This window comes from Macaca nemestrina, chromosome 1, assembly GCF_043159975.1.
Source record: "Macaca nemestrina isolate mMacNem1 chromosome 1, mMacNem.hap1, whole genome shotgun sequence".
NCBI lineage: Eukaryota > Metazoa > Chordata > Mammalia > Primates > Cercopithecidae > Macaca > Macaca nemestrina.
Window position 1 is genome coordinate 230208218 of NC_092125.1, and position 13223 is coordinate 230221440.

At 50.8% G+C, this 13223-nt stretch overlaps 1 protein-coding gene across 4 annotated transcripts in view; it reads right to left on the reverse strand.

The window, feature by feature from the left end:
• Positions 1–3375: 3375 nt before the first annotated feature.
• LOC105496659 (DNA fragmentation factor subunit beta) overlaps positions 3376–13223 on the reverse strand; it is a 30116-nt gene continuing 20268 nt past the window's right edge. For 3 of the 4 annotated variants that reach the window (XM_011767185.3, XM_011767187.3, XM_011767186.3), the window contains one exon: positions 3376–5351. In XM_011767185.3, coding sequence (XP_011765487.2) covers positions 5120–5351 — 232 coding nt within the window. In that variant the 3' untranslated portion in view covers positions 3376–5119. The remainder of the gene's footprint in view (positions 5352–13223) is intronic. The other variant, XR_011606409.1, reaches the window with a different exon arrangement.

Consider the following 13223-nt stretch of genomic DNA (forward strand, 5'->3'; position numbering starts at 1 on the left):
AGTCTCTGTTGCCCAGGCTGGAGTGCAGTGGCGCGATCTCGGCTCACTGTAAACTCTGCCTCCCAGGTTCAAGCGATTCTCCGGCCTCAGCCTCTCAAGTAGCTGGGATTACAGGCATGCACCACCATGCCTGGCTAATGTTTCATATTTTTAGTAGAGACGGGGGTTTCACCATGTTGGCCAGGCTGGTCTCGAACTCCTGACCTCAGGTGATCCGCCCGCCTTGGCCTCCCAGAGTGTTGGGATGACAGGCGTGAGCCACTGCGCCTGGCACGGGTCCATCTTTTAGACCTGTTCACCACTGAGGCCCTTGGGACAGGGCCTCTTCCCTTCTCTTGAGTGTACTTCCACGCCCACTTGTCTGCCGCAGAAGTGCCAGGCTTTCCTAGTGTGTGTGGTGGAGAAGGCCGGGCTCTCCAGGCCATGGAGAGGTGCGTGTGCAGCTGCCTGACAAGAGCCGCCCTCCCCAGCCCCAGCGGCATCAGGGAGCAGCTCGCAGCGTGTGTTCGCCCAGGGCAGCGGAGAGAAGCCGTCGGGAGCGCTGTCTCCATGGCCTCTTCCTGCAACCACCTGCACGTAGAAGCCGAGTGGACCAACCAGGAGCAAGCTGGGGTCCCTGGGTGACGAAGGACGGGGAGAAGTTGCCTGGGATGCGGGAAGACCGTGTGGGCCTTTTCATGAGGGAGCAAGTCAGTCTTGCTGGTTTGAGCTTTTATACGTTTCTAGTTTAATTACAAGAGCAGCTAGAATTAACGCTGTGAAAATGTCCTGCAAAGCACAGGAAGGATTTTCCATAATAGATGAATTGGAAGCAAAATATAGTTGAAGCGCCCTATGAGAAGTGTTTCGGCTCTTTACTGTTCAAACACTGCCCTCCCTGAAGGTGTCATTCTCCACTTCTAATGTGATCCTTTTCTCATGAGCTGTGACCTTCACCTGCTTTGAATAACTTTGTGATTTATTGATCAACAAACTATAATTTGGAAATGTGTCTTGTAAAGTCATTTTATGATAACCAGGGAAATTAATTTACAACTTTTGCCAGGCACAGTGGCTCACACCTGTAATCCCAACACTTTGGGAGGCCAAGGCAGGCAGATCACTTCAGGTCAGGAGTTGGAGAACAGCCTGGCCAACATGGTGAAACTCTGTCTCTACTAAAATTAAAAAAAATTAGCTGGGCATGGTGGTGGGCGCCTGTAATCCTAGCTACCTGGGAGGCTAAGGCAGACACTTGAAGATCACTTGAACCCAGACACTTCAAGGCAGACTACTTGAAGATCACTTGAACCCAGGAGGCGGAGGCAGATCACTGGAAGGCAGGCACTTGAAGATCACTTGAACCCAGGAGGCTAAGGCAGACACTTGAAGATCACTTGAACCCAGACACTTCAAGGCAGACTACTTGAAGATCACTTGAACCCAGGAGGCTAAGGCAGACACTTGAAGATCACTTGAACCCAGGAGGCGGAGGTTGCAGTGAGCTGAGATCGTGCCATTGCACTCCAGCCTGGGCAACAGAGCAAGACTCTGCCTCTAAATAAACAAATAAATAAAGTACAACTCTAGATTGCTACATGAATAACTATTAATAACAGCACCTATCTTGGTGGTGATGAGAATTTTGCCATCCTCTAAGCAGACTTCAGTGAGGTGCACGGTCCCAAACGATGATACACCTGCAGAGGAGACGCAGCATGCAGAGTGGAAAGTACGTACATTCCTGGGGCTACCCCGTTCACTCACAGTTGTTAACCTGCACTAACAAGCACTCCCAAGTAGAAACTTTCCTAGTCTACATGTGGACTGTAGCCTGCACAGAGCTAGGGGGATGGAACAAAGGGGGACAAATGAGGGAATAAAAGACAAGATACAAAAGCGTATAATTGTGCTGATGCACAGCCCCTGGCGCAGGCCGACTGGCTCTGCCTACAGTGCGCTTCCTCGGCAGCAGGAAGGTCATGTCTTGTGGTCGTGTTCGCTGCAGCTTTGCCGTCTGGTGGGAGCCTGGCGTTGGGCTGGTTGAGGCTGTCTGCAGGACCCTACTGAGCTCTTCCCTTGGAAGCTTCTTACGGATGCCAGGATCTCCTGGCAGGTGACCCTAAGCCCCACAGAACACACAATTCCACACTCCTAGCTCCTAGAATTTTTCTCCCTCCTGTGTGAGAATGGACAGACCACACACTCTTTGTTGCAGAGGTTCAGCCATCTTTTCTAACCTGAGACTCTGGGTGACGTAACTCCTGATAGGTGATAGCTCTTTCTAACAATCACCAGCACCTCGCCCAGCCAAGGGCCCGGAAGCAAGAAACAAAACAATGACCAAAACACCATGTCACAGCCAGGAGAGCCTTGCACGCGTCACACACAGCTCAACAAGTCTGGGTTTCCGGTGTCTCACCTCCTGCAGAAATGAAGCCTCAAGTCAGAAAGGGTGACGAGGGGCACAGACGAGGCCCAACAGCAGCAGGGTGGCGCAGAAGGCCTGAGGGACACAAAACCTCCGAGGCCTAGTCTTGGGCAGTGGGGCAGCACTGTGGAGCCATGTGGTAGAGGGATAGCAGCCCCGAGTGTCCAGGGCAAGGTGGCACAGCACGCCCGGACTGCGGAGAAGGAAGGACTTCCCTCGAGAATGCGTCTTGCTCCAGGTGCTGGGGCTCACACCTGTAATCCCAGCACTTCAGGAGGCCATGGAGGGGGTGGACCGCTTGAGCCCAGGAGTTCGAGACCAACCGGGACAACGTAGTGAGACCTTCTCTACAAACATAAACATAAATTAGCTAGGCATGGTGACACACGCCTGGAGTCTCAGTTACTCCGGAGGCTGAGGCAGGAGAATCACTTAAACCCAGAAATTCAAGGCTGCAGTGAGCTGAGATCACACCACTGCACTCCAGCCTGGATGACAGAGCAAGACCCTGTCTCAAAAAACAGACAGCGAAAGAATGTGTCTCTGAAAAAGGCCCACGTCTATGGCTGGAAAACGGAGCAGCTCGTCTCCTGAGGCTGGAGCGATGGAGCTGGAAGGGCCTCACAGCTGTCCAGGCCAGGCTCCTTGCTGCACAGGTGGGATCTGCTGGCTCCAGAGAGTTCTTCAGACCCTGCAAGAGGGATCTGAGAAGAGGAACCAGGTCCCCCAGTTCCCAGGCCTTGACTCTCCCACTGTTTGTCCTTCCCTGATCAGAGCAGATAAACACCACCGTACCATAGATAGGACTTCTAGAAATTTCCCACACAGGACTGGGTCATTCTAAGGTATTGCTTTAGCTCTGTGAAGAAAATGTAATAATGAAGTCAATTTGTAAAAGATCACAGACTCCTTATTTTTAATCCTTATTTTCAGCATCCTCAATGAGTGCAAACTTTTTAGACATGTCTATTTTTGAAAAATCTTTATTGCTTTTCCTGATTGTACAACAAATGTAAAAATTCAAATATTACAAAATGACTTAATTTAAAAAGTACATTTTAACATGTTATAAATGCCCATTTCAAAAAATTCAAGTACCATAAAATACATGATGTAGAAAATGAGCCCTCTGTAATCCAGCCCTACCCCCGTATCCCCCAGGATTACTGCTGTTCAGATCCGCGTGTTTCCTTCCAGATCGTCTCTGGCACCTGCCACCCACATGGCTGACATGAGCTCCATATGATCTGAGATGATAGTAACGCTGATCAACGAGCAGGGTTCAGCTGCCAGTGCACTGAACAGCTTCCAGTTTCTACATAGAAACACTTTCCTCATAAAAGCTTGAAACTGCGACATAGTTTTGCACTATGTAAATGTATCAGGTTGAATCATGAAATTAATGAATGCTGACCATTTTTGGCCTAGAAAACGGCAATTTCATGTGGTTCAACATAATAGCTATGGCCCTACTCATAGGCATTGGGGGGTTTCCTACTTTTTGCCATTATAAACAATTCAGCAGGCCAGGTGCAGTGGCTCATGCCTGTAATCCCAGTACTTTGGGAGGCCAAGGTGGGCAGATCACCTGAGGTCAGGAGTTCAAGAACAGCCCGGCCAACATGGTGAAACCCCGTTTCTACTGAAAGCACAAAAATTAGCTGGCCATGGTGGTGGGTGCCTGTAATGCCAGCTACTTGGGAGGCTGAGGCAGGAGAATCGCTTGAACCCGAGAGGCGGAGGTTGCAGTGAGCCAAGATTGCACCACTGCACTCCAGCCTGGGCTACAGAGTGAGACCCTATCGCAAAAAAAAAAAAAATCAGCAGTGAATGTCCTTGTATGTTCTTTATGGAGTACAAACATCTTGCTCCCAAAGCATGACACCCCTCTTTTGGGCATATAGAAGAGTCAAGAAGGATGAAGCTGCCCATTTGCCATGGAAATGGAGACCCAGCAGAGAGCTGATACATAAACAACTCGTCCCTCAAGCAAGAGTGGCCAACTTCAGCCATCACACCATTTCAGTATGGTGACCACGTTACGTGAGCAAACCCAACACAGGTAAAACCAGAGAACAGAAGAATTCCTCAGCTCAGAGACAAATCTTATCCCTACTGACCAGTATGACCAGGAACTCACAGAAATGCAGCGAGTATCCCAAAGCTGTCCTCTGGAAGTTGGGCTGTCAGAAGGTATAAAAAATGATTTCCAGGCTGGGTGCGGTGGCTCACACCTGTCATCCCAGCACTTTGGGAGGCCGAGGCAGGCGGATGACCTGAGGTCAGGAGTTCGAGACCAGCTTGGCCAACATAGTGAAACTGTCTCTACTAAAAAAGACCAAAAAATTAGCCAGGCATGGTGGTGGGCACCTGTAGTCCCAGCTACTCGGGAGGCTGAGGCAGGAGAATGGCATGAACCCAGGAGGCAGAGCCTGCAGTGAGCCGAGATCGCGCCACTGCACTCCAGCCTGGGCAACAGAGTAAGACTCTGTCTCAAAAAAAAAAAAAAAAAACAAATTCTGTCTACAAAACAAAACAAAACAAAAACAACAATTCAGAAATGTACTGAAATCAGATTTGCAGGAAACAGGTTTTTAGGTTTTTTCCAGGACTACTGGAGTGACCAAAAAAAAAAAAAAAAAGGCACCTGTTAAAATGACGCCCACGTCAGGCCTGGAACCAAGACCAGAACGTGGTGTGTACGTGTCACTAGCGTTTCCGCATAGGCCGCTTCCGCTTCAACCTTGGCTGGGGTTTGTAGATTCTGTTCGGGTCACAGTTGAGCTTGTGGATGGTTTTCTTATGGCAGACAATGTGCACTAGTTTTAGGTTCTCTGAGGTAAACAGCAGGCCATAAAAATACTCCCAGTCCACTTCTCTTCCGTCTTGTTCCTTAATTGCTTCCACCAGTGTAGGAATGATGGTGCGTTTCTTTTCTATTCTGCAAAGTAAGGTTAGAAACATCATTTTCTGTGGTCACGGTGCCACAGGCAACAGGTCACAGCAGTGCACTGCAGTCACAACTCTTCCCAAATTCCCCTAAGTGCCGTCACAGACACGCGGCCGAGCCAGCTGGCCAGGTCTGTCAAGCAGAGCCTGATGCAAGCAGCCTTGCTCATGTTACTTTTTAAAACTTGACTTGTGGCCGGGCACGGTGGCTCACGCCTGTAATCCCAACACTTTGGGAGGCCAAGGCGGGCAGATCACTTGAGGTCAGGAGTTCGAGACCAGCTTAGCCAACATAGTGAAACTCTGTCTCTACTAAAAATGCACAAAATTGGCTGGGCATGGTGGTGGGCACCTGTAATCCCAGCTACTTGGGAGGCTGAGGCAGGAGAATCACTTGAACCCTGGCAGTGGAGGTTGCAGTGAGCCAAGATCACGCCACTGCACTCCAGCGTGGGCAACAAAAGCAAAACATCATCTCAAAAAAAAAAAAAAAGACTTGTGTCACTGTTCAGAATACTGAAAAGTATGTGGAAAATAAAGGGGGTCAACCACCTTCCCATCACTTACAGTCACCCACCATCAACAACTGGCTTAACTGACTCCATGTTTCATCCACATATAGATTTACCCCCCAAAAACATTACATGATAGGACATGAAAATTTTACAAACAGAGCCTTACAAAGGAAGCTGAAGTCACTTTTGATCCCACTTGTAATCTCATGTCCCTCCTTCCCCTCACAGGTAATCACTATTAAGGGTTTGCTAATGATCTTTCCAATCCTAATCTTATACCGTTATACACATATATGTGTGTCTGTTTAAAAAACTACATGAGGGCCGGGCGCGGTGGCTCAAGCCTGTAATCCCAGCACTTTGGGAGGCTGAGACGGGCGGATCACGAGGTCAGGAGATCGAGAGCATCCTGGCTAACACAGTGAAACCCCGTCTCTACTAAAAAATACAAAAAACTAGCCGGGCGAGGTGGCGGGTGCCTGTAGTCCCAGCTACTCGGGAGGCTGAGGCAGGAGAATGGTGTAAACCCGGGAGGCGGAGCTTGCAGTGAGCTGAGATCCGGCCACTGCACTCCAGCCCGGGCGACAGAGCCAGACTCCGTCTCAAAAAAAAAAAAAAAAAAAAAAAAACTACATGAGGCCAGGCACAGTGGCTCACACCTGTAATCCCAGCACTTTGGGAGGCTGAGGCAGGCGGATCACCTGAGGTCAGGAGTTCAAGACCAGCCTGGCCAAGATGGCAAAACGTCATCTCTACTAAAAATACAAAAATTAGCTGGGCATGCTAATGTGTGCCTGTAATCCCAGCTGCCCAGGAGGCTGAAGCAGGAGAACTGCTTGAACCCTGGAGGCAGACATTGCAGAGAGCAGTGATTGTGCCACCGCACTCCAGCCTGGGCAACAGAGTGAGATTCTGTCTGAAAAAAAGAAAACAAAAAACTACATGAGGCTAGGCGCAGTGGCTCACGTCCATAATTCTAACACTTTGAGAGGCTGAGGTGGGCGATCGCTTGAGGCCAGAAGTTTGAGACCTGCCTAGCCACCATAGTGAAACCCTGCTTCTACAAAAAATACAAAAAAATTAGCCAGGCATAGTACTGCACGCCTGTAATCCCAGCTACTACTCAGGAGGCTGGGGCATGAAAATCGCTTGAACCCGGGAGGCGGAGGTTGCAGTGAGCCAAGATCATGCCACTGCATTCTAGCCCAATTAGAGCGAGACTGTCCCAAGCACATACACACACCATGATATTGCTGTTTCACTTATAAACCATTTGGAAGACTGTGCAGTAACAAGCATAGGAACTTGCAAACTGACGAGGTGGGATTAGAGACCGCATAGCCAGGAGGGTTTATGGTGGGTGGTGAGCTAAACTGGTGCAGACCCCTCTCCCTGCAACCCACAGAAATGCTGAGCTGCAGTTGCCTTTTTTTTTTTTTTTTTTTTTTGAAACAGAGTCTTACTCTGTCACCCAGGCTGGAGTACAGTGGCACGATCTCGGCTCACTGCAATGTCCGACTCCTGGGTTCAAGACATTCTCCTGCCTCAACCTCCTGAGTAGCTAGGATTATAGGCATGCACCACCACACCCAGCTAATTTTTGTATTTGTATTTTGTATTTTTAGTACAGACAGGGTTTCACCATGTTGGCCAGGCTGGCCTTGAACTCCTGACCTCGGCCTCCCACAGTGCTGAGATTACAGGCGTGAGCTACCACACCCGGCCAAAAGTCACCTTGTTAAAATACTTAGTTGAGATCAAAAGAAAGGGGCCCCCCAGCTGCCAGAAACCAAAGAGAAATTAGTGCACACAGGCAAGATATGGTTCAGGGGCTCACCAGGGTTCCAGTCCCTGATACAGGCCCAGGGGACCCTAGAAAGACAGGGAGGTGGGACCAAGACCCCTGCCATAGCCATTAAGGGGGATAGAAAAGCTTGAGCAGAGCCCGGTGCTTGGGTAAGAGGAAGGGAAACCCACTGAACCCATTATCTAATGCTGTAGAAGCAGCCACCACAAAACGCAGTGGCTTCCGGGGATTGGCCTGGGGGGTCTTCTGCTGGTGTTGCCTGGTACACTTGGGGGCTGTGTCTGATGGAGGGTGGCCTACGGCTGGGCCCTTCTCCCCTGTCCTCTTCCATCCTGAAGGGGTCAGGACAGGCTCCCTCACATGGTGACGGCAGTGTTCAGAGGGGACAAGTCCCCCAGGCAAGCAGGCCTCTGTTAGCTCCGTGTTGCCTTCGCTGGTGTCACGTGGACAAGCCCGAATTCAGCGTGGGGGGAGAAGGCAGGGGAGCACACAGGGTATGGACACCGGGAGTGCGTTCCTGTCCCCGCCTTCACGGTCATCTGCAGAACGCAGGGTGTACGGCCCAAAGTACACGACCAACAAGGCAGGGAACCACAAGCAAGAAATGGCAGGAAGTTGCTTCCAAGCCACGGGGAAACCCTGGGCATCTGCAGGAATCAAATCCGAACCCACGAACAGCCACACTGAAGAGGCGCTGTGACACCCCGGAGCACAGAGGAGGCCTATGGGATACACTTCCCACTGAAGCCAGCTCCAGGCCTAAGCACACAGCAGCAGAAGCTCCACCAGAGCCACGTTGAAGGCGCGTGACACACTGGAGCACCACGCAGGCCTACGGGATACACTTCCCACTGAAGCGAGCTCCGGGCCCAAACACACAGCAGCAGAAGGCTCCACCGGCAGGAGAGGCCGACCCAGCAGTGGCACAGGGCTGCCCACACGACAGACCCTTTAGAAGCCCAGCACAGTCCACAAGGACCCTCGCTCCTGACACCAACTACAGCGGGGAGGTGTCCCTGAGACCACCTCAGACTCCATAACTCCCTGAAAGGACTCGCAGATCCCCCAGTGAGCCGGTGGACTCAAGGTTATCGTTTCTTATAGCTGCAGATGAAAATCAGCCAAGGTTATGAGGCACAGAGGGTGCGGTCCAGGAAGGTTCCAATCCCAGAGCTTCCAGCTGTCCCCTCCCTGTGGGGTCATGGCCAGCCCTCACTTCCCCAAGCACTAACTTCCACAGCCCTCTGTGACAACACTGCCAACCGGGAAGCTCACCGGGCCTGGACGCCAGCCTTCACGGGGGCTCACACAGACATGGCTGATGGCCCACGGGGCCAACCTCCACCTCAAACCCTCTAGAGGTCAAGCTGCCCCAAAGCCCCCACCCTAAATCACCCCATTAAACTATCCAGTGACCCAAGGTCCCCAGGTGAACAAAGACACTCCTACCAGGCAGGACATTTCAAGGCATTGGAGTTTACCTCCCAGGGCTCAAGAACAAATGCCAGACCTCCCTGTGGGCAAGGCTGAATGCTTTAGTGTGTGACCATAAAACAAATATGCTTAAAATGGATGATTACTGAGTAAAGTGATTAAAAAGAAATGGAAATAATGAAAACAGACTGGCATTAAAAAGGCTTGTTTTATAAAGAACCCAAAAGCACTTCCTTTGGACTCTTTAGGAACCCAGCAAAGGAAGTATGTACTCAGCGGACAGAATGGACACATGACAGCCGAAGAGAGAATTCCTGAACAGTACAGGAGTGTCTTAGTGCGCTCCAGCTGCCAGAGGAAAATACCACAGACGGAGTATTTACTCTCTCACAGTCCTGGAGGCTGGAAGAGCAGGTGCCCGCAGGCCGGGTGCTGGTGAGGGCTCTCCTCCTGACTGGTAGATGGCCGCCTCCTCACTGTGTCCTTACGCGGTAAGGAGAGAGGGAGAGTGAGCTCCCTTCCCATTTTATAAGGACACCACTCCTACTGGATTAGGGCCCCACCCTCAGGACCTTCATTATCTCCCAAAGACCTTATCACCTGATGCAGTCACATTGGGGATTAGGGTTTCAACATACGAATTTTGGGGGACACGATGGAGTCCACAGCAGAAAGTCCCAGTGAGACAGCAGCCCAGACGCAGGCACAGCGTGAGGAGAGCAGAATGAGGAGGTCCAACACACAGCTAATGGGCACTCCCGGAAAACTAACTGCACAGGCAGAATCAAAGAGAAGCCACACCTCATCAACGTGGAAGCATTTTCCAAAACCAAAGACAAGCGTGTCCTCAGCACAAGGAATACAAGTCCCAGGCAGAATTCAAAGGAAAGAGCTCTACCTACTTATCATTTTCCAAGAGGAAGAGAAAAATCTAAAACTACCATTAAAAAGGCAGAAAATTAGGCTGCCAACAGACTTCTCACAAACAGATTCCAGAAGACAATGGAGTTGTTCTTCAAAGTACTGAAGGTAGGTATCTGTCATCCTAGAATTCAGTACTAACTAAATAATTACTCAAGAGTGGAAGCTGAATGGACCTTTTTGAACACTGAGTAGAGTTTACCCCTCACAGCCACTCATAGAAGAAACACAAAGGGCTACACATCAGTAATCAGAAAATGAACCCAGAGGTGAGATGCAAGAAGCACTGGCAAATGCAGACGCAGGTGAATCTGTTGATAAATAAATGGAAGTGTTGACCATAAAACCACACCAGCATTTTGTGCAGGATTAAAATAAGGTGAGACAAGAACGCTAAAGAATACTGTAGAGGGTCACTACAAGGCCGGCCCGGGAGAGGGGACAGCAGCAGTGCCCTCTTCCAGTATCACTAACACTGGGGACACCATAAACGTCAAACCACGCAAGGGTAGGGTGATGGGCAAGGGAAAGAAGGAAACTCAAGTCAGTCGAGAGAAGGCACAGAAGAGACCAGAAGAAACCAGAAGAAAGTGAAGATGCGGCATAGTGGATAAAAACTCAGAGTAAAGCAGCTAAAATCCAATCTATGTATTCGCTCAACAAAACGGTCAACAGAGATTCACTGAGTGGGCTCAGCGTGGTGGCTCACGCCTGTAATCCCAGCACTTTGGGAGGCTGAGGTGGGCAGATCACTTGAGGTCAGGAGCTCGAGACCAGCCTGGCCAACATAGTGAAACCCTGTGTCTACTAAAAATACAAAAATTAGCTAGGCGTGGTGGCGGGCACCTATAGTCCTAGCTACTTGGGAGGCTGAGGCACAAGAATTGCTTGAACCTAGGAGGCAGAGGTTGCAGTGAGCCAAGATTGTGCCACTGCACTCCAGCCTGGTGACAGAGACTCCACCTCAAAAAAAAAAAAAAGATATTCACTGAGTGGCCACCATGGCCAAACTCTATCCCACGTCCCACACACTGGGGACGCAGCTGAGAGAAAGGGACCCCACAGAGTCATGTTCTAGGAGACAGTAGCTGTCACCACACCTGCAGCAGGTTCCCACTGTGGCTGAATGACAGAATCTCAGGTTAGATGAAGACAAAAAGGCCGTTACCCTTGGCTAACAAGAGATAAGCCCAAACCTAATGGCACACAAAGGCCAGAGGAAAGGGGTGGAAACACCACAGGACCGAGAGAAAGCGGGCCCAGAATACAAACCCGGCATGCTGGAACTCAGGTGCTGAGCGTTATGAACACCCACAAACGCCGACCAGTCACAAGGAAACAGACCACAACGAACGGCAGACAGGAACACAAGGCACCGCACACAAACACGAAAACATGTTCGAAACTAAAAGGACTTCTGAACAACCCATGGAGCGAAAACAAAATCATAACGTAAATCATGCAGTCTCAAAACAACTCCAGCCGGGCGCGGTGGCTCACACCTGTGATCCCAGCACTTTGGGAGGCTGAGGCGGGTGGGTCACTTGAGGTCAGGAGTTCGAGACCAGCTCGGCCAACATGGTAAAACCCCGTCTCTACCAAAAATACAAAAATTAGCCAGGCGGGGTGGCGCATGCCTATAATCCCAGCTACTTGGAAGGCTGAGGCATGAAAATGTGCTTGAACCTGGGAGGCAGAGGTTGCAGTGAGCCAAGCTCATGCCACTGCACTCCAGCCTGGGTGACACCGTAAGACTCTGCCTCAAAAAAAAAAAAACAAAACTGAACTCCCAAGACACAGCTCATGCAGCCTAAGAGAAACTGCGTTAAGCATAGGTTAGATACAAAAGAGACACAAACTAATGAAGAAGCAAGAAGAGGCCGGGCGCGGTGGCTCAAGCCTGTAATCCCAGCACTTTGGGAGGCTGAGACGGGCGGATCACGAGGTCAGGAGATCGAGACCATCCTGGCTAACACGGTGAAACCCTGTCTCTACTAAAAAATACAAAAAACTAGCCGGGCGAGGTGGTGGGCGCCTGTAGTCCCAGCTACTCGGGAGGCTGAGGCAGGAGAATGGCATAAACCTGGGAGGCGGAGCTTGCAGTGAGCTGAGATCCGGCCACTGCACTCCAGCCTGGGCGACAGAGCCAGACTCCGTCTCAGAAAAAAAAAAAAAGAAGCAAGAAGAAACCCACAAAGGTAGAAGGTAGGAATAAAAAAAAGCAAACGTCAATAAAGTGAAGTAAAGGGCCGAAGACAGCTGTGAAGAGACAAAAAGGAAAGTTCTCCAGAGGCAGGGCTCACACAGGCCATGAGGACCCTGCTATGGTGCTAAAGACATGTCCCTAGGACTCCAGGAAAGGGGAGCTTTCCAGGCCCCACCCACCACAGGCCTCCCACCACAGGCCTCCCACCACAGCCCTCCCACCACAGGCAGGATTCTTCTGGGCTGAGAAGTCAGGCCCACCCAGAGCCCACATGGACACTCCGCGTGCCGCCTTCTGCCCAGGGGCCCCTGAACCGCACGGGCTCTGGGCCAGGCCATCCTCCTCGGACAGGCTGAGCCCCACAGCCCGCGCCCTTCAGCCCAAGAGGGAAGGTGTTCCAAGCCTGGACGCTCTCTGTGCAGGCCCCTGGTGTGAGGTGGCACTAAGGGTGGGAAGAGAAGGGGCAAGCAGCAGGTGGCAGGCCGTGTTTGGGCTCCACTACCGTGCACATCCCGGAACTGGGAGAGGCCTGCAAATTCTTCTCAAACCTTCCCAGCCATGATGTTGCATAAGTCCAGGTAGGGGGACAGCATGCATTTTATTGCATCGTTAGCTTTTATTCTTAAATAAATATGTGGCACGTGGTGTCAACCCCCACAAACGTCAGGGCAGGCCTGTGGCAAACAGACCAGCGTCTCTGCAACCTTCTGAAGACCGGTGCTAAAAACGACATTTTTAATTAAAACCCAACACACTTATCTGTGTGTGAGTATACATATTTAGGAAGCGTGAGAGAAAATATAACTGCAGCAAACACTGGGTGAAACATTCCTCTGACTCACGCTGTCCCGTCTGCTATTTTCATCTGTACTCTGTTCTAGGATGGCCTATTTCATTCTGTAAATGCTGGTTGTGTCCCCTAGGTTGACGTCCCCACCCACCATGATCTTGAAAGGGACAAGAGCATTTGGACGGCCGGGA